At 48.2% G+C, this 21,684-nt stretch overlaps 1 protein-coding gene across 1 annotated transcript; it reads right to left on the bottom strand.

Moving 5' to 3' along the window:
• Positions 1–479: 479 nt before the first annotated feature.
• Erich5 (glutamate rich 5) lies at positions 480–20,803 on the bottom strand. The gene is made up of 3 exons (XM_040730505.1): positions 20,050–20,803; positions 3,402–4,679; positions 480–2,299 (listed from the first exon to the last, which is right to left on the bottom strand). The coding sequence occupies exons 1-3, from the start codon at positions 20,108–20,110 to the stop codon at positions 2,160–2,162; spliced, it is 1,479 nt and encodes a 492-aa protein (XP_040586439.1). The 5' UTR covers positions 20,111–20,803; the 3' UTR covers positions 480–2,159.
• Between the last annotated feature and the right edge of the window lie 881 nt (positions 20,804–21,684).

Genomic DNA, 21,684 nt, shown 5'->3' with positions numbered 1-21,684 from the left:
ACAGCAATGGAACATTAACTAAATCAGTATTTTTATGGACGTTTCAAAGAGTTTCGACGTAGTCCTGTCTAATCTGTATTTAGCTTATTCTGTTCCTCAAAGAGATTTATGTGTGCTTTCTTGTGCACGGGGGATTGAGTCAATCAGCAGCAGAATAATTTTCAGTAAATTCTGCTGTGTGTGAATATGCCTGAGGTAAACTATGTGGGGTCAGACTTCCTAAGTTTGAACCAGCAGTGGCTGCTGAGTCACGCTGAGCCATTTGCCTTCTTACCTCCCGTGGCTAGTCTCTCTGGTCCCCGTGAAGGTCACATGTGCGGCATCCTCCCTACCCCCTGCTCACATTTAGGTCACTAATTGCAAACCAGTCTTCTAGATGAAAGATCTGGAAATGAAATGAGATGTGGCACCCATGTTAACTGACTTGTCCGGGGCCAGGTCTGGACTTTTTGGACCAAAGGAGAATCACTATATTTTATTAAATGTCAAGAAGAATGGCAATGTTGGTTATAATAAACCAGGCGCATGCCTAGAATGAGCACTCAGGAGTGGAGGCAGGAGGATTAGAAGTTCAAGGTCATCTTTGGCTTCATAGTGAGTTCCAGGACACCACCCTGGGGTACATGAGACCCTGTCTCAAAATAAACAAATAAAAGTTAAACACACTACAAGATACTTAAAAAACAAGTCACTCATATTTCTTTACTGTTACCATATCCTTTTTATTTTTGTTGTTGTTTTTGAAACAGGGTCTTGCTGTGTAGCCTTGGCTGACCGAGATCTCACTTTGTAGACCAGGCTGGCCTCCAGCTCACTGAGATCCACCTGCCTCTGCCTCCCGAGTGCTGGAATTAAAGCCTATTGCCGTATCTGTTACCTTGATTTTCCATCAACACAGAGCACTTAACAAAGAACAAATTAACCTCTGTAGTGAGATTCACACACAATCATCACCCAAGTCCCTTGCTCGCTCTGGAAGGACTCTGGAAAAATGACTTTCTGTGATACATTGTAAATTCATTTAAATCCTTGTGTGCGTGCGTGTGTATGTGTGTGTGGTGTGTGCATGTATGCTCACATATGTGGAGAAATACATGTCATGGGTGCTCTGTGTGTGTGTGTGTGGTGTGCGTGCATACATGCTCACATATGTGTGAAGAAATACGTGTGCATGTGTGTGTGTGTAGAGGGACAAAGTTGATCTCAGAATCATCCCTCAATCCCGACTTCACCTTATTCTTTAAAGCAGCTTCCTTCAGTCAAACCCACAGCTTGGCAGTAAGGTTATCTCAGGAGCCAGCCTGCTCTGAGGATCCTGTCTCTGCCTCCTGGGCTAGATTTAAGGGGCAGCTTCCACCACGCCCACCCAGACCTGTTTCTGAGACTCCAATTCCCATTCTTCTGCTTGGCTGCAAAGACTTCAGCTGCTAAGCTGTCTCTCGCCACAGCCCTCAAGCTAGGACTTTCATCCTTGCTGGGTTCGTTTTGTCTGTCATTGCCTCGGGAATGCATTAAAAGTCAACTAACTAAAAATTATTTTACTGTTAGTAAGTATAACAACAACAGCAACAAAAAAATTAAAATCACCAAACCGAAACACCTCAAGTATAAAACCAGCAGCCGATTCAAAATGGCACATGGAAAATGTGGACCCCTTTCACTGCAACAAAATGTGGAACCTTTGGCTAGCACCCCGGCAGCAGATACAGATATAACTCCTATCACAGGACAGAAATATTAGTTGTAGTTCATCCTGTGTTCTGGGGGGAGGGGGTATTCATTCTTTTTCCATCATTATTATAACTACCTAACTCTGCTATCATGAGTTCCTTACATTTTGCTAATTCTTCCTCCAGCCCCGTCCCCTCATTTCATCCTGAATGGACCCACGGCCCCAAGGAAGAAAACCACCTTTGCTTTCTTAAATGATCTTACAGTTCTTAATGGGTCCTGGCTATTGTCACTTTGAATGCATAATTGTCCTAAGTACCTAACAACAAAAAAACCTGTCTAGCACTTTTATGGCGTAACACAATCAAAAACCAGTATTTATTCTCTAGATTCCAGCCTCACTCCCCTTGTAATATAAACCGTGTAGCCACAGAAAGACAGCACCCATGCCCCCTCCCCCCCATAGCCTGGGATTGTCCCGCCCTTGGCTATAACAGGCTGTGCCCACCATCCCTCCTGTCGCTGTCCCCTGCGGCTCCAAGATCCACGGCTTCTCCCGTTTCCTTCTCTTTGGCTTGGCTTTCTTTCTTGTTTTTCATCTCTGTGTCCATCTTTTCTCCAGTCTCGCCTGGAAAAGGCAGTGAAGGGAGACAGTAAGAGACGACTGTCCTGCCTGGACTGAGCTACCATTATCTCAGAGGAGGGATCCTCGCTTGAGGAAGTGGGCAAGCCTGTAGGGCATTTTCGTAATCAGTGATTGGTGGCAGAGGGCCCATTGTGGGTGGTGCTACCTGTGGGCTGGTGGTCCTGGGTTTTATAAGCTGGCAGGTTGAGCGAGCCATGGGAAGCAGGCCAGTAAGCAGCATCCATAGAAGGGGCCTCTCTGAGCCGGGCGTTGGTGGCGCACGCCTTTAATCCCAGCACTCGGGAGGCAGAGGCAGGCGGATCTCTGTGAGTTCCAGGCCAGCCTGGTCTACAGAGTGAGTTCCAGGACAGCCTCCAAGACAATACAGAGAAACCTTGTCTCGAAAAAAAAAAAAAAAGGGGGGGCCTCTCTGTTTCAACTCCTGCCTTCAGGTTTCCTGTCCTGTCTGAGTTCCTGTCCTGACTTCTTTTAGGAAGGGGCTCCGGTAATGGACTTGTAAACCAAATCAACCCTTTCCTCCCCAACTTGCTTTTTGGTCCCGGTGCTTCTTCACATTCCTCAGTGGATAAGAGTAACCCCCATTCCACAAGCGTGAAGACATGAGTTCAAATCCCCAGCGCCTACGTAAGAAGCTGGGTACAACAGAGCGCACGTGTAATGCAGGGAAGACGGGAAGATTCCCTGGAGCTCATGAACCAGGCAGAGCCATCGTTCAGTTAGTTAGAACTGAATCAATACGCTACAGATGGAGAGATTCTGCCTCAAGCAGAAGGTGGAGCTGACCTCTGGCCGGCACACAGGTGCACACCTGCACACACCCGCACGGACATCCAGGCAGAGGTAATAATAATAAAATAAAATGTTTAAAATTTTGACGTAGCCATTGTAAATGATTCGAGGGGAGCTGAAGTGAGGTTTGAGGAAACGAGTTTCCTAAATGGAAAAGTCTCTGGCTTTTGGGTCAAAGCGAACTTCAACCACCCAAGAGAGAGACTTCTTCAGTCTCTCTGGCCCCCAGAGCTGTCCTCCATCCCCTCGGAGCCTTCCCAAAGCAGTCAGGCTCTGAGCTAGCCTCCTTTTTTACCTTCAACGTGTTGCTCCTCCTTATCGGCTGCATCAATTTCTCCGGCCATCCCCAGCTGCTCCCCGCTTCCAACCATCGCTTCAGGCTGAGATCCACGGGCGGCTCTGGTCCCATCGTCGGGAGTCTCACAGTGTGGCTCGTTCGTTTCAGGAGCGTTCACGATTTGGCTTCCATCGTCTGGCGTGATGCGCGGGGTCTCATCCTCTTGGAGACCGATTTCCAGAAGTCGGGGCCGAAGCTCGCCTTTGCGCGCTGTTTCCCGGGGTCCCTGCCCCTGCTGCTCTTCCCCGCTACCGCTCTCTGCAGGCTGACCCCCTTCGGCTGCTTCGGGAGCGCGGTTCTCTCCGGGACCTGCTTCTACAGTCGGGGGCTGTGCGTCCATTCCCGTCGCCTCTGCTTCTTCGGGTGGCAGCTCCTTGGCTGTCCCCAGAGGCAGAGCAGCATCCCCGGCTGTGTCCAGAGGCTTCGTCCCTGCTGCAGTCTGCAGAATCTCAGTGTCCCCATGGTCCCCCACCTCTTCTGCTGCTGCAGTCGGGGGTTGTGCGTCCCTTGTCCCCTCTGCTTCTGCAGGTGGCAGCTCCTTGGCTGTCCCCAGAGGCAGAGGAGCATCCCCTGCGGTCTCTAGAGGCTTTGTCCCTCCTGCAGTCTGCAGAATCTCAGTGTCCCCGTAGTCCCCCACCCCTCCTGCTGCTGCAGTCGGGGGCTGTGGGGCCCTTCCTGTCGCCGCTTCCTCGGGTGGCAGCTCCTTGGCTGTCCCCAGAAGCAGAGCAGCATCCCCGGCTGTGTCCAGAAGCTTCGTCCCTGCTGCAGTCTGCAGAATCTCAGTGTCCCCATCCCCTGCTCCGGGGGACTCCCCTCTCTCTCCCGATGTCCTCGGAGGCCCGGTCTCCACGTTTCCTCTTAACCACTGCGCCCCTGGGCTCGTTTGCGCATCTTTCTCGGTTTCCTGTGCTCCCGGCGCAGCATCCTGCTCTTTGCCTCCCGGCGAAGGCGCCTCCTGTTCTCCCCCTCGCACTGCAGGCTCAGTGCCCCCTGCGAGTCCCAGCTGGTCCACGGCCTCCTTTCTGGGGGGCTCATCCTTTGCCAGAGACGGGCGGTGGCAGGATTTAACCCCGTTGGCCGCCGTCGGCACCACCGAAGCCTTGGGCTTCTCCAACGGGGCAGAGCCGGTCCTTTGTGCACCGCTGCGAAAGGCAGCATCTTCTCTTGCGGGTGCGGGCTGGGCCACGCAGAACTCGCTTTGTCCTCCGGTGGAGGCATTCTCCTCGTCCGAAGGTACTTTTTTGAGCATTTAGTTGGGAAAAACAAAAAAAACAAAAAACAAAAACCAAAGTGAGTAAAAAAAAAAAGAGAACGGGGTTTCTGTTCAGCTACCTCTGAGAAAGTTCGCTGCCATCCGGTAGATTTGGTTGTGCAACCACGCTCCCCGCTCCAAATCTGACACCGTCAACCCAAACACCTCGCAGGAGACATCAGGGTCCCCTGACCCAGCGCTCTCCCGAGCGTCCCCATGTGTCCCACGTTCCGATTTAGCACAGTGGCTCCGCATCTCCTGTTCGCACCCCTTCTCCTGTCTGGGGACCCGGGCGGTCCCGGAGCTGTGAGACTCAGAGAGGCCGCACACACAGGAAAAACCACACAGCAGAGAAGGTCGGACACCGGGGAAGAGCAGCGCAGCGGCGACTCAATCTGAGATTTCTGTCTCCTTAGGGGACCAGGGGACGAGGCGTGTGACATGAATACAGAGATCTCAGGGACTGAACAGTACTCCTACTGTGCGACCCAGTACTCCTACTATGTGACCCAATAAATCCTACTGTGTGACCCAGTACTCCTACTGTGTGATCCAGTACTCCCACTATGTGACCCAGTACTCCTAGTATGTGATACCGTACTCCCACTATGTGACCAAGTACTCCTACTGTGTGACCCAGTAGTCCTACTATGCGACTCAGTACTCCTACTATGTGACCCAGTCCTCATATTAGTGGAAATTTATCCAAAATCCTTTAGCGAGTGACTCAGGGCATCATTCAAATGCCGTTTAAAACAGCAGAAGCCAGAAAGCAATTCAAAAGTCTAAAACTAAACCCACTGGGTGAGACTCTGCCCCATGAAAGAATAAGACTGTGAAGCCCCCGTGCCGACCAGTGACAGAACCCGTGAGGACAAACGGCGGAGCGTGTTCATGTCTGCCGGGTCAAACCAGGGGGAGCAAATGGCGGGTGTTAGAGCAAGGTCTGCGGTTGAAGAACTAAAAACAATGTTTGAGGCCAAGGCCTGGGCCTGGGACAGGAGAGGAGAATCCCATTTGGAGAAACAGAAACAGTCATGATCTGGGATTGCTAATTCCCACGGGCGCATCTGTCGGGGCAGACACGTGCAAAGCTTGCCCGAAATACCACAGTAGACACGGGCAGGATGGAGCATCATCACATCAAGACATTTCCCCGATCTGCTCATTTCAACATAAAAAAATAATGTGAAAAACCGTGACCGGATATCGATTTTGAGACACCTCGTTCTTAGGGCTAGGGGCTTAGTTCAGTCAGCTAGGACCCCAGGCAGGAGAGATAAAAGCTGGATGCCGTCACGGGGCAAAAGGGAGCGTCTCGGTGCCACTGGTTAGTCGTGCGGGGTCCTGGGGACGGAAAACATGGCTAAGGGTTTGGGTTTTGAGAGAGAGAGAGAGACAGACAGACAGAGAGAGACAGATAGGCAGACAGACAGACAGCTGCATGGTTTCATCTGAGGCCGGGTTAGGCTGTGCATTTGTGCACGGAGACACAGAGTCTGGAAGGCAGCAAGACCTTGACTAGAGATGCATGTTGCCTATGTCTGGAAAAGGGCAGTTTTGACATAAAGACAAAAAGAAGAGAGGTATAGGTGTGTGTGTGTGTATGTGTGCGTGTAAGAGAAGGGGCAGAGACAGAGCAGATGCCTCTCCTTGTTCTACAGATGGAGTGTGACTCTTACAGGAAGGTCCTAGGGATGAAAAATGAAAACCCAGCAATGATTTTCGGAGTGGCCAGGTACAGGCTGTCACTGTTAAGGGCTCGCATGACCAGAATGATAGCAGTCTCTCTACATCAAATCACCAGCAAGAAAGGCAGCATAGCAAAAGCGCTTTCCTAGCTGGGGCGTAGGTGGTGGCACACGCCTTTATCCCCAACACTCGGGAGGCAGAGGCAGGCGGATCTCTGTGAGTTCGACGCCAGCCTGGTCTACAGAGCGAGTTCCAGGATAGCTTCCAAAATAATACAGAGAAACCCTGTCTCGAAAAAAAAAAGTGCTTTCTTGATACCAGAGGGAAATCCATCAAATCCATCCATCACAATAAAGAAGCTCCCTCTGCTCCCACTCAAGCTGTCCTGGTAGTAACTGCCTTCAGAGTTAACAAGGAAGCACATTACTGTATTAACCACAGATGTTTGCCCAGGGACATTTCCTGTTGAAAGAGTTACTATAGTTACCAGTACTGTCAGTGATAGGAAGCAAGCCATGTCCACCCACCTGGGCCTGCTGGGTGCATGTCTCAAGGTGTCACCCTTCCAAAGCATAAAGCTGGGAGGGTAGGTGTTGACACACCCCAAAACACAGGCACAGTTTTGTGCATAGAATTTTGTTTTGTTTTGGTTTGGTTTTTCAAGACAGGGTTTCTCTGTGTAGCCCTGGTTGTCCTAGAACTAGCTCTGTAGACCAGGCTGGCCTTGAAGTCACAGAGATCCACCTCTGGGATTAAAGGCGTGTACCACCACCGCCTGGCTTATATAGATTTTTTTTAAACAGCAAATACATTTAATAAGAAGTTAAATGTGTAAGACTAGACTCAGTTTCCTAAATAGGATTAACAGGAGCATGCCTGATACCCCACTGTAGAAGGTGGGGGGGGTTAGGTAATCTGGACAATATCTGAATTAAATCAGCATACATCTCCCAAAGAGCCTAATGAGTTTAAAATGTAAGTGTGGCTTTTTTATTAGATAAATTTGTTATCTGACAGCAACAGAAAGAATGAGCTGCAGCATGAGAGTGCTTTGGTGCACAGGCCCTAAACCCTGTGAGTTGTCAATGCTGACCTGCCAGAGCGTGTCCTCCTCATGGTGGGCTCCAAAGCATCAGTGATGGATAACGGAACCACGGCCAGACTTGACTGACTTCAAAAAGTGCCACTGGTAACTTTTATACAAAAAAAGAAAGAAAGAAAGAAAGAAAGAAAGAAGGAAAGAAAGAAAGACAGAGTTGCCGTGTTGTAGAGATGGCTCCAAGGTTGACAGCATGAGCTACTCTTCAAGAGTTTGATTCCCAGTGCCCACATCAGGCATCTCACAAACCGCCTATCACTCCAGCTTTAGCAGATCAGACACCTCTGGCCTCTGCAGACACCTACACCCATGTGTGCATACATACACAGTCACACACCCATGTGTGCACACACACAGTTACACCCCCATGTGTGCATACACACACAGTCACACACCCATGTGTGCACACACACAGTTACACCCCCATGTGTGCATACACACACAGTCACACACCCATGTGTGCACACACACAGTCATACACCCATGTGTGCATAGACACAGTCACACACCCATGTGTGCATACACACACACACAGTCACACACACTGGAAATAATAAAAATGATCTTAAAAATAAAAAGATGTTTCGTTCCACTTCTGGCTTCAATTCCATTTTCCATCGAGCATTCACCAGTGTCGTTATGGGCAGGCTCTGGACTGGGGCACAGGGATTCTTACAGCAGGTCACAAGGGCTCTTCCCTGCCACCTTAGGGATTATTGTCTGCAGCAAAGTTCAAACGACACCTCCTTCGTCACCAACTACAACTTGGTACTTCTACAGTTCCTGGCACCCAAGCCTACACCCATGGACCCCCTCCTCAGAGCAGATAAGGTGGAACATGCCCTCCAGCCCCCAAACTTGCAGGCGGTGAGATGCTTTTTTTGTTTGGTCCACAAACGGGAGACGACGGCCTGTTGCCGAGTCCGCACCGTTAGGTAATAATGAGGGCAGATGCATTGGTTCCACCCAAAACCGTTTTAAGGATGTGTCTGTTCTCTGAGCCATGTTTCATCAAATCTTTACCCCGCTCTGCGCTTAATCCTTTGATACTAATCATCTCTGACTCTGCTATAAATGGATGAATTTGTTGCGACAGCTGAGCCAGCAGAAACCCTTGCTGCGAGCCAGGCACACAAAAGAAACTAAAATTCCAGGCCCCGCGTTACTGGGAGGAGTGGAACCAGAGCTAACACGACCTGAAATCCACATTACGGTGCAAACTTTTCGAGCCAGCTCGTTGCCCTGATCGGAAATGAGAAGTTTCTACCCGGCGAGGAGAAACACTCAGGCCAGTATGTTCTTTGCCATGCCACTCAGGATCCCGAGGGCCTCGGCTAATCTTTGCGGCTGTTCTACAGTGTCCCCGGGGAAAGTGCTCCAGGCGTGCTCTGTGCTGCTACTGCGGAGGCTCTAGGGTCTTTGATCTTTGACTTTAATTCTTGAACTGAGAAGTCCACGGCACCCTCATCTATCTCTTAAGCACGGCCACTAAAATCCACTGCTAGCCGGGCGTTGGTGGCGCACGCCTTTAATCCCAGCACTCAGGAGGCAGAGGCAGGCGGATCTCTGTGAGTTCGAGGCCGGCCTGGTCTACAGAGCGAGTTCCAGGACAGCCTCCAAAACAATACAGAGAAACCCTGTCTCAAAAAACAAACAAAAACAACAACAACAACAAAAAAATCCACTGCTAGACAGCTTTGGAAAACAGTGGTGCAACAACATGAGGCTGCCCAACAGAGGGTTCTGGCTTACTAGTTTCATCTCCTTGCTTTCTTCCGAGTTCTATTCTCCATCCGAGAGCGCCAGGGAGTCATCCTGGACGGTGGTTTTATCCACCGCCCAGCACAGTGTGTGGATTCATTGTCCTACTACCATGACTCTAACTCCAACCCCAAAAGTGTGATTCTGTCTATCTACCGGTAGATATTAACGGGGTCCTCATTTAGAGCAGAGGCGACCTTCAACAATATTTCATGTAATTGAACTACAAATTAACTAAAAAGACCTGTAAGAGGTTAAATTTAAAAATCGATGTTTTCTAACTACCCAAATTTCTGTTAAAATTCCATTTGATCATCATAAAGTAAATGAAATAACTTGGGTTTTTGTTTGTTTTTCTTTTTTTAAGATTTATTTTATTACATATACAGTGTTCTGCCTACATACCAGAAGAGGGCACCAGATCTCATTACAGGTGGCTATGAGCCACCGTGTGGTTGCTGGGAATTGAACTCAGGACCTCTAGAAGAGCAGTCAGTACTCTTAACCTCTGAGCCATCTCTCCAACCCCTGTTTGTTTTTCAAGACAAGGTGTCTCTGTGCAACAGCTCTGACTGACCTGGAATTTGCTTTGTAGGCTAGGCTGGCCTCAAACTCACAGAGATCCACCTGTTACTACCTCCCGAGTGCTGGGGTTAAAAGGTGTGCAATTCCACCACCCAGCTAATGCAATAGAATTTAAAGGCAAACTTAATGTAGAGATTTAAGGAACAAGCTTTCTTATCTTGCTGTACTGAGGAAGCAGTCAGAGAAACTGCATAGTAATTGTCTGTGTTCCACTGAAACTTTTCTTAGAAAACAAGTATCAGGCTGCATTTTGCTGCAGTCAAGTGTGCCATCCTTGTGGGCAGTAGTTAAGCCCTATCTAGATGCACTATATATGTTAGCTTGTTGATTCCTCAGAACCACTCTGTGAAACAGACATCACTGTTAACCCAGCTTTACAGATGAATCATAGAAAGAGTAACTGATTCAAAGTAGCACAATTAATAAATAAGCTTAAACCAGGATCTGAGCCCAGACATCCATCGATAGACCCACATTCTTTCTTTTCACTTTTTTGAAATAGGGGCTATTATTCTTTTACTATATCTTTTCTAGTGTTGGCATTACAGATACGGGCCACCACACCTGGTAGGACCCTCGTTTTGTTTTGTTTTGTTTTGTTGAGACAGGGTCTTTCTATGCAGCCCTGGCTGGCCTGAAACTCAGGCTGACCTTGAATGCAGAGATCCACCTGCCTCTACCTCCCAAGTGCTGGGATTAAAGGTCTGCACCATTATGTAGGCCCAGTTTACCCATATTCTTTTTATTTTCTAAGATTCATTTTTAAAATTTTCTAAATATTTGTTTTTATTTTTATTTTTTTTGATTTTTCGAGACAGGGTTTCTCTGTATTGTTTTGGAGGCTGTCCTGGAACTCGCTCTGCAGACCAGGCTGGCCTCAAACTCACAGAGATCCGCCTGCCTCTGCCTCCTGAGGGCTGGGATTAAAGGCGCTCGCCACCAACGCCTGGCTGTTTTTATTATTTTTAGTGTGTGTCTGTGTGTGTCCATGATTGCAATGCCTTTAGAGACATGAAGAAGCCTCTGGACCTCCGGAACCGGAGTCAAGGTTGTGGGCCACCATGTGGATGTTGGGAATTGAATTTGAGTCCTCTGGAAGAACCGCTGATGCTCTTAATTGCTGAGCCACCTCTCCAGTCTCTAATTTAAAACTTACATATCTATCATATGTGTGTGGCGGGGATGAGCACAGACATATGTGTGTGCATGGCCAGAGACACTAGGAAGGGCGTCGGATCACCTGGAGCTGGAGTTACAGGAATAAGCCTCCCCACAGAGGTTCTGGGGACTGAATTCAGATCCTCTGCATGGGCAGTACATGCTTTCAACCACTGAGCTACCTCTCTAGCCCCCAAAACCTACATTCTCCACCGGGCGTTGGTGGCACACGCCTTTAATCGCAGCACTCGGGAGGCAGAGGCAGGCGGATCTCTGTGAGTTCGAGGCCAGCCTGGTCTACAGAGCGAGTTCCAGGACAGCCTCCAAAACAATACAAACCCTGTCTCGAAAAGAAACCAAAACAAACAAACAAACAAACAAAAAACTATTTGAAAGGCCCTGAGGGAACCTCCCAGGGGTTGTGATATTCTTTCAAACTGGATGGTGTGAGACCGCCCACCAGCTTGGATGAGCCAGGCTTTCGGAGCTTGGTTGGCTTCATACCATGCAACCAAGCTCTGTTTTACTGTTTGCTTTCCCTACAAGCCCCAGAGACTCTCATCCCTCCCCCAGCCTAGTGTGGCCTGCACTACTTTAAAAAAAATCTGTTGTTTCTTGGACCCTCATTTCTCCTGCTTTTCTGGATACTCTTCACAAATCCCTGGCAACCCGTTTATTCTCTGTTCGCTCTCAATAGTTACTGACTCCACCTTTTATACGCAGAAGCTCTTGCTATGGTCAGATACAGATTTCCTGCAGGGCTGGAGCTAGACGTTTGTCGTGGGGGCTGAGGGCCAAGTGGGAGCTTTGGGGTCACACGCGGGCTTTAAGCTCAGTCACTTAATACCGCCAATACTCTGGCCAGTTGCCCATCCCCACATCGCTTCACTCAGGTTTGCTTTAAGGCCACGAAGGGCAACGACGGGGAGCACAAAATGAAGCTGTAATCAAGCCGTTTCCCCTTTCCCTGCGTCTTGCCTTCTCCCCTTGTGTTTTGATGCGGCCATCTGAATGTCTGAAAGCATTGCTCTGTGAGCCATTTAACGTGGAGGCTGCAAACGCATGCTACTGTCGTGGAGGCGCTCAGGCAGTCTTCTATCCGAGTTTAAAAAACGCCCAACCCCCTTTGACCTGGCAATGCCACTTCTAAGAATTCTCTGCAGATATGCCCGCACACGTTCAAAATGATGTCTGCACAAAGGAATTCGCCGCCACAGCCTTGTTTACAACAGGAAGAGACTGGAGGCAGATCCAATGTCCCTCCGTAGGGGACTGGTCAAATAAGTCATACAACAGACTGTTTTGCAGGTAGAGGAAGGAGAACAATGCCTCCATAGTGTTGGGCTAGGGAGAGACACAGAACAGTGGGTACTTTATGTTTTACAAACAAAGACAGGGAAATAATATTTGCAATGCATCTTTAAAAAAAATCTCAGCTGAGGGTGGTGGCACACATTTAGAATCCCAGAATCCAGGATGCTGAGGCAGGGGGATCACCAGCCTGGCTTACACAGTGTGATCCTGCCTCAAAACACAGGGGAAAAAAATGAGGGCTTGAACGGTCTTGCACCAGATGGGGTCCCAGAGCTGAAAGAAGTAGATAGAAGCCCCAACCCCCAACCAGGATGCAATCACCAATTAATAACCACCTGAATATGAAAAATGAAGAAACTAACTGCTCTTAAGGGTAGGCCACTTGCTGGCGAGTAGATGGCCAACAGAAACGAACTTGGCTGTGTCATCTTTGGAGGTTCCTTGTCTCATCGAGTCATGTAGGAGATATGTCAGGACTTTTCCCTTTTGACTTTGTCTTATTTCTTTATTTGTAATTTCCCCTCTCTTTTTACCCTGCAGACCCGTTGCATAGATATTATGGCATCCAGCTTGGTGTTTTTTTGGTTTTTTATTTTTGGTTTTTCGAGGCAGGGTTTCTCTGTATTATTTTGGAGGCTGTCCTGGAACTCGCTCTGTAGACCAGGTTGGTCTCGAACTCGCAGAGATCCGCCTGCCTCTGCCTCCCGAGTCCTGGGATTAAAGGCATGTGCTACCAACGCCTGGCCCAGCTTGGTGTTTTTACGGGATCCCTGAGCGTGCGAACACCGGAGTGGGTCTCTGCATCTGCGTCTGTTTCTCGTGGCTTTCCTTGGGCGCTCTACCCTTCTGTTTTGTCCTATTCTGATGTGTTAGTTTTTGTTTCATCTTATTACGATATATTTTATTTTATTACCACCCCTTATAATCCTGCTCGTTTTCCAACAAGAGACAGAAACGGGGTGGATCCAGACTGGGCGGGGGATGTTGGGGAGGAACTCGGAGGAGTAGGGGGAGGGGAAACCATAATCAGGATATATAATATGCGATAAAAAATCATTTTTAGTAAAAGGAAAAAGTACCAAAAACAAAACTCAAAGGGGGGGATATAAGAAAACAAGTAAGCAATCGAAAACAAATGAACAAGAACAACAAAAAAACAAAAAACAAAAACAAAATCCTGCCTGTGTAGGGAGGGATGGCATGTCTGTAGTCTCAGGAGCTCTGAGACAGGAGATCGGCCACAGGTTGGAGGGCACCGTGGCCTTTGCAGTGAGCTACAGAGCAAGAGCTTAGAACAAAATAAAACGTGCCATCAAGAAAACATCCAAACTAGTAAATGCTGGCTGCTATGATAAAGTTCGTGGGGGACCTTGGCAGATTCCATGGCAGGCGAGGGTGACCTAGGGACAAACACTCCAGGCAGACAGAGCTTAGTGAGAAGTTTTATTAGAAAGGGGAGGGAGGGGGAAGGAAAGAGAAAAGAGGTAAAGAGACACAGAGACAGAGAGAGGACAGAAGAGAAAGCCCTGTCTGCCCCCAGGGGAACAGCTAGAAAGAGTAAGTGGGGGGGGGTCTTCCTTTTAAAGGGGTCCTGTGCATCTGGGTTGACCAGGGCACTGCCTGAATGCACTCTGCCAGGTGATAGGGGAGGGCCAGCATGATGCCTGAGTCCTTACATTGGCAACTACAGAGACAGTGCCGAGTGGAGAGCACAATCGTTTTCATACACACCCTTTTCAAAAATCTTCACGTTTTGAGTCACACATCTGCATCCCCTATCTAAAGTGGACGTATGTGATACCTAGGCCTGTGCCAAAGACATTCTGAGCATTCAAAACTCAACCCAGAGACTTCTAGCACACGAAAAAAAAAATCCCCCTCATAGGAATATCTGTATGAAGGAAAAACACTATACAAGTCAGTGTTAATTCTAGCGATGCTCTTCAATTACAACGCAACAATAATCTGATTAAGATTGAATTGTCACTCCGTGAAAACATTGGTTGAAGCATTCTCTGACCATGTGAAACGCAAAATTCCCTGATTGCCTAGGAAAGAGGCTCCAAACAGCTAGTGAAATCCAGGCTAGAACCGGGCAGTGGTAGCCCATGCCTTTAACCCTAGCACTCGGGAGGCAGAGGCAGGCGGATTCTGTAATATGAGTTCGAGACCAGCCTGGTCTACAAGAGTTAGTTCCCGGACAGACTCCAAAGCCACAGAGAAACCCTGTCTCGAACCCACCCATTGCCCCCCCCCCACCAAAAAAAAGAAAAAAAGAAAAAGAAATTCAGGCTAGAACAAACAGATGAGGACTGTAGCTGCCATTGCAAATGTATACATTAACCCAGCAATGAATTCATCGATAATTACTTATTTCGTTCGCACTGGCCTTAAACTCTAAGCACCTAAGGATGGAGAATCCTGGCGTTTATATCAGCGAAGAATGAGCAATCATGATTCGCGTGTCAGCAAGGCCAGTGTAGAATAGGGGAAGAGGACTTTGGAGACATTACTGCCAAGGCCGCGGATACAGGCTTTCCGTTCAGATTCCATTAGACCAGAAACGGCTGTAATGCTTGCAATTTGCTCCCACAAAAAGTAAGAAATTCGAACGCCAACCTATTTATCCTTTCTTCCCAAAATAAAGGCCTCTCTCCTCCCACTTTTTATCCTCACATTTTTTAGGGCTGTGAGTAAAAACGTAAATGCTGCTGGGCGGGAGGTGATGTCCCCTCCCCCTCCCCAGACTTTGATCCCAGTACTTAGGAGGCAGCAACAGGGGGTTTCTCTGTGTAGCCCTGACTGTCCTGGAACTCTCTGTAGACCAGGATAGCCTTGAACTCAGAGATCTGCCTGCCCCTGCTGGTCTTAAAGGCATATGGTGCCTTGTCTGGCTCGTGATGGGGGTTTCTTGATTTTAATTTATTATTATTATTAGTGTGTGTGTGTGTATGATGGGGGTGTTTGCTGCACGTACGTGTACAGAGGTCAGAGAACAACTCTGTCTCGGTGGCTCAGCACTCTCCTCTGCCTTCCCATGGGTTCTAGGACGGCACACAGGCTTATGGGACACCAGCTCCATGATGCTTTTTTTTTTTTTTTTTTTTTTTTTTGGTTTTTTTCGAGACAGGGTTTCTCTGTGGCTTTGGAGGCTGTCCTGGAACTCATTTGGTAGTCCAGGCTGGTCTCGAACTCACAGAGATCTGCCTGCCTCTGCCTCCCGAGTGCTGGGATTAAAGGCGTGCGCTACCATCGCCCGGCTATATCTCTGGTTTTTATTCATCCTCCATGACTGAAGCTCTGTTCCCTTTGGCCTCCATTCTCCCATTCCTCCTCCCTCTACCCCTGCCACTCATGACCAACGTGCTACTCTCATCTCTCACAGGGGTCTCAGGCTCCTAGGCAGTATGAAGGGACGAGATGCATCACTTGTGGTGTTCAACAAGAAATCAGAGGTGAAGCTCAACGAATTCATCATGTCTGTGATCGAGACGTCTGTGCAGGAGGCTCAGGGGTCCCCGAGCAGAAAACTGCTTGCAAGCTGAGCACTTAGGAGATCTTGGTCAGAATTGGATGATGCTTCCTATATTGTCAAATGTGGTGCCTTTAAGACACCTCCCAGGGTGGGGAAGGATTTAGAGCACTGGCTGCTCTTACTGATGACCGACCAGAGTCCCATTCCCAGCCCCAACACGGTGGCTCATAACTAACTGTTACAGATAGTGCTTGGGGCTCCAGGGTTCTCTTCCGACCTCTTGGGCATTGCATGCACACGGTGCACACACATACACTCATACATACAAAGCAAAACAAATAAATTCTAAAAAATTAAACACCAGCCGGGCATTGGTGGCGCACGCCTTTAATCCCAGCACTCGAGAGGCAGATTTCTGTGAGTTCAAGACCAGCCTGGTCTACAGAGTGAGTTCCAGGACAGCCTCTAAAACAATACAGAGAAACCCTGTCTCGAAAAGCCAAAATAAAATAAAATAAAAAATTAAACACCTCCCAAATAAGCTGCAAATAAAGCAATCTGTTCAATTTTTTTTTATTGTTGTTGTTGCTGTTGTTTAATTGCAGTATGGGAAAAAAATACTGCTTTGACAGTCTGTTCCTAGAAGTTTGTCCTGGTTAGGGTTTTTTGGGTTTTGTTTTTGCTTTGTCAACTTGACACAAGCTAGAGTCATTTGGGGGGGGGAGGGAACCTCAATTGAGAAAATGCAGTCACAGATTGGCCTGTGGGACATTTCCTTCATTGCCAATACAGGCAGCACCAGCTCACTGTGGGCAGTGCTATCCCTGGGCAGGTGATCCTGGGTTGTATAATAAAACAGGCTGAACGAGCCACGGGGAGCAAGCCAGTGAGCATTGTCCCTCCCATGGTTTCTGTCTCAGTTCCTGCCCTCGAGTTCCACCCAGACTTCCCTCAGTGATGAGCTGTGATCTAAGAGTTGTTAGCCGAAATAAACCCTTCCCTTCCCGAGCTCCTGTCGGGCATGATGATGCTTACTTATCAAGCAGTGGGGGCCTTAAGTAGGGCAGCATCATTCCACAGTAGAAGCCAAAGGTACAGCATGAATACGATCTGGGAGATCTGAAGCTGGGCCTGGTGATGGAGCAGGCGGATCTCCTGAGTTCCAGGCCAGACAGGGCTCTATAGTGAGACCGTGTGTGTGTGTGTGTGTGTGTGTGTGTGTGTGTGTGTGTATAGTCACCCCCAAATAATGTTTTGGGATCTGAATTAAGAGTACTCTCATAACTTGGCATTGGTGGCACACGCCTTTAATCCCAGCACTCGGGAGGCAGAGGCAGGAGGATCTCTGTGAGTTCGAGGCCAGCCTGGTTTACAGAGCAAGTTCCAGGACAGCCTCTGAAGCTACACAAAGAAACCCTGTCTCAGAAAACCAAAAAAAAAAAAAAAAAAAAAGAGTACTCTCATAAGTGGAACCAGGTTGGGATTGTGCAAAGTCTCTGACATGATAGCTTAGGGACAGAGAGGAGGAGGTGAGATCTTGGTGGTCTTTCATAGTCCCCTGCCATTCTAGAATAACTGCCAGTCCCGGTACAGCCCTGCGCTTTTGCCAATGGGAACAGTTCACCCGTCTGAAGCTTCTTCCTTGACTTCATTTTCCACCAAGAGCCTATCACATACCAAACACTGTTAGGCGCTGGAGCATAGCCCACGGTTCATGATTGCATGTGACGGGCATTTAGTAAACTTGGACCGTTTTTTATCTAAAAGCACAAGACACTAGCTTGGGTTGTATCTAGGATCTAAAGAGATTTTAAGCTGTACAGAGAGGAATGAATTATTTATAAGGCTGCCAAGATCACAGAGTTGAAGAGTCGACCGTACAATAGCATTCAGTTACGAGTGTATTATCCCATGGAGTCTCAGAGGCAATACACCTGTTGGTCGATTCGGTATACGTTTTGAGCAATTTATGCCACGTACTAATCAATTTTCTACACAGTCCAACTTGTTGGCAAGCATTTAATGTTTCTTCCAGAACCACACTCATGAAAACTTACAACAAGCAAGGGTTGAAAAAGGGAGAGTTTAACTTATATGAATTGTTAATACAGTGATCAAATGTCTTCTAAATGAGAGAAGTAAAGCCCCCATCCCATTAATTAGATACATTTGCACTCCTTGAGTTACATTCCTGGTGTGTGTGTGTGTGTGTGTCTGTGTGTGTGTCTATGTTAGTGTGTGTGTCTGTATCTGTATGTGTCTGTGTTTGTCTGCCTGTGTGTCTGTATTTATTTATGCGTATGTCTGTGTTTGTATGTGTGTCTTTATCTGTATCTGTGTGTGTCTCTGTGTGTCTGTGTGTTTGTGTATGTGTCTCTATCTGTATCTGTGTGTGTGTCTGTGTGTGTGTTTGTGTTTGTGTCTCTATCTGTATCTGTGTGTGTCTGTGTGTGTGTGTGTGTGTGTGTGTACCCACGCTCGTGCTGGACATTGAGCCCAGGGCCTCGGGCACACTGCCCACCTGCTCACTGATCTACACCCACAAAGTGTTCTGCTTTTTAACCCAAGCCACTGCTGAGAGTGGATGAGAGAAGCTGTGATAACGTTATCTCCTGAGAGTATCAGCTTTTCTTGTGTTTCTCATGTGGATACCGGTGAGGAATTACTATGAAACAAGTGCAAAAAAAATCATTCTGGCATTATAAAATGAGACACAAACCATGAAAACAATTTCTAAGTGCATTGGCATCAGTGGGGCCTGTTGAGGTCTGAGGGATCTGAACTCTGTTTTTCTTTTAATTTTTTGAACTTTTAAAAATTTATTTATGCATCTTTTTTTTATCACTGCTCTGTCTGCATGGCCAGAAGAGGGTATCCGATCTCATTACAGATGGTTGTGAACCACCATGTGGTTGCTGGGAATTGAACTCAGGACCCCCCCAGTGCTCTTAACCTCTGAGCCGTCTCTCCAGCCCCCGGATCTGAACTCTTTTGGGAAAAAGATCGGCAAGCACTGTGCATTAGGAATAAATTTTCGGTGTCTTTACATTGTCAGTTGACAAGGTATTTGAATTGTTTGCACATACGGTTTTAAGTTTTGTCTACTTCCTCTCTGTTTGCCCATCTACGGAAGGTGGGAATCTCGATGGTCACACAGCACAAAAACAACAGCAACGTGTTTCTGAGGAAGACGTACTGGCTGAGCTCTGATGCAGCTTGCGTGATAATCTTGTGGTCTGTGCCACAAAACAGAACAAAAATCAACAATCACTGCGGGATGCTAACGCCGGAAAAAAAAAAGGGAATTAGAAGATAAAATTCCCCTTAAAGTGAGCCTTGATGAAGGCTACAAACTGCCTGAAGAATCCTCCTAAAAAATGCTAGCAATTGCCGGGCGTTGGTGGCGCACGCCTTTAATCCCAGCACTCGGGAGGCAGAGGCAGGTGGATCTCTGTGAGTTCGAGGCCAGCCTGGTCTACAAAGTGAGTTCCAGGACAGCCTCCAAAGCCACAGAGAAACCCTGTCTCGAAAAACCAAAAAAAAAAAAAAAATGCTAGCAATTTATAATCCAAGAAGTGTGAAACCCACTCACTGTCGAGTTCATATATCTATGTCTGTTTTTCTACAGCATTTATCACTGTCAGAATGCTCTTAATAACATGTCTCAGGTGCTTATACTCCAGTCTCAGCTTCCGCGAGTTACACGAGCGTCTGCGTGCAGTAAAGTTAAGTAGATGATTAAAACGTGCTGGCAGGATTTCTCTACAACAGTGAGCGATGACTGCTTTTCATCACGCACATATGCCTCGAGAATACAGAAGTCGGGGACTTGTGTGTGTGTGTGTGTGTGTGTGTGTGTGTGTGTCCTCTTGAAAACCTCTGGAGGAACCTAGTGTATGGGAGAGTGTGTTCTCCGCATTTTGTCATCCGGCGATGCGGAACCGTCCACAGGAGAGCAGACTAGAACTTTCAATGGGACATTTCTCATTTACATGGCGGACGAAAGTCGCAGCTAGCCCGGTTAGTGATTTAGCGCCAAGAACCCTCCTTGTTCCTACCGGGTAAGGCAGCACCCAGCTCTTGTCCCCTGCGTCCTGCAGCGGGCAGGCGCACCGCGATGGACACTTCAGTCCCGGTGCTCTCCTCCCTCCGGAAAGGACCTTGCCCCCAGGGCTGCACCCTCTGGATCTCGGGGGCAGACAGCACTCAGCGTCCTCCACCCGCCCCTCCCCGCCGCCGGAGTGGATGCAGTGTGGGGACCCTGGCTCACCTCCGCTGCGGAACCTGCCGTTGTCGCCCGCCTTGTTGAGGGCGCTGCTGGAGCAGCCCATCGCGCAAAAGTGCGGTCACCTGGCCCAGCCTCACGCGAGTGTCGGTCGGTCGCGGGGCTAGGATGCGATGCTCGTCGCGGACCCAAGCAGCTGAAGTTTCTCCCAACTGTTGTGCGATCTTGCAAGAGTTCAAAGCGCACACGCGCAGCGGGGGGTCCTGCAGGGTACACCGTGCTCACCTGGAGAGGCAGCGAGCGAGAAACGCACAGGTGGAGAGCACCAGAGAGGGCAGAGTGCCAGACGACTGGACGACCAGCTGGCAAGAGAGCGCAGGGACAACTCAAACCAAGGAACCAGCTGGACGGGAGGCGGAGGGTGCAGGGAAGGGAAATGGGGAAAAGGCTCGGGCCGGAGATGAGAGAAGAGAGGGGATGATGTGAATAATCGTCCTAAATAGCCGGGGAGGGGTGGCGGCGGGGGCAGCCAGAGGCTATTGATTGGTAGACTAGATGTGTGATGACAGTCTTATCCTCTTACATAACTCCAACATAGTTACCGCAAGGAAGTTCAACAACGGACACCAGACTGTTAGACCTGACCTCAGTTTCAGTCTCTTGACCCATTCGCAACTCATTTAAACCCATCGCTTTGGTGCCCTGCGTCTCTTTGTGGTTTGCTTCGATCTGGGGCGGTTCCCCTAATCTTACATTGTCTTTTTTAATTAATTAAGAAATAATTATTTTTAATTTGTTTCTTATTTGAGACAGGCTCCCTACATAGTCCTGGCTGTGCTGGAACTCACTCTGTAGACCAGGCTGACCTCGAACTCACAGAGATCCGTCTGCCTCTGCTTCCTGAGTGCTGAAATTAAAGGTGTGGGCCATTCATTAATTTGCATTTTATGTGTCTCTGTGGCCTGTGCACCACCTGGGTGACTTGAGCCCACAAAGACCAGAAGAGGGTGTCGGATCCTCTGGAATTGGAGTTAAGAGATGATTATGAGCCTCTACGTGGGAGCTGGGAGCCTAACCTGGGTTGTTCGAGGGCCTTAATATTAAGAACAGGCTAGTTAGCCGGGTGGTGGTGGTGCACTCCTTCAATACCAGCAATCGGGAGGCAGAGGCAGGCAGGTGGATCTCTGAGTTCGAGCCCAGCCTGATCTACAGAGCTAATTCTAGGACATCCAGGACTACACAGAGAACACCTGTTTCAAAAACAAAAACAGGCTATTAGTTTTAGTCAACATTTCTTGATTTGGTTTTGTTCGATTTGTTCAAGATTGTTTCCACGTGATGTAGTTTTGTCAGCTGTGATGCCCATTCATTCTTAAGGAGTCACCCATACCAGAGTGTCCTGATATTGTGAAATTAAAGTAGTATTCACTGGGTTTCTCCCCTGTAGTGTCACTATTTTATTCTTTAGGTTAAGTAATACCCTGTTTCCCATTAAACTATTGTAACTACTTTTAACCTATTATCTCTTATATGGACCAATTATTACTATTATTGAACAGTGAACTTCTACTTATACTATTCCTTCTACCTTTGTTAATGGCATTCATCTTTACCCCCGCTTAGTGGTTTACACAAGTAGGTACCCACAAACTCTTACATTACTCAATGTGTCTCATTAGC

This window comes from Mesocricetus auratus, unplaced genomic scaffold (genome assembly GCF_017639785.1).
Source record: "Mesocricetus auratus isolate SY011 unplaced genomic scaffold, BCM_Maur_2.0 Super-Scaffold_100023, whole genome shotgun sequence".
NCBI lineage: Eukaryota > Metazoa > Chordata > Mammalia > Rodentia > Cricetidae > Mesocricetus > Mesocricetus auratus.
Note: the sequence above shows the minus strand (reverse complement) of the source record. Positions and strands in the feature narration are given on the sequence as shown.

Coding starts and splice junctions, on each gene's coding strand:
- Erich5 (XM_040730505.1), bottom strand. CDS start 20,110: ATGGGCTGCTCCAGCAGCGCCCTCAACAAGGCGGGCGACAACGGCAGG. Junction 4,680..20,049: donor CGGCAGGTTCCGCAGCGGAG/GTGAGCCAGGGT, acceptor TGCTCAAAAAAG/TACCTTCGGACGAGGAGAAT. Junction 2,300..3,401: donor GGAGGAGCAACACGTTGAAG/GTAAAAAAGGAG, acceptor TGCCTTTTCCAG/GCGAGACTGGAGAAAAGATG.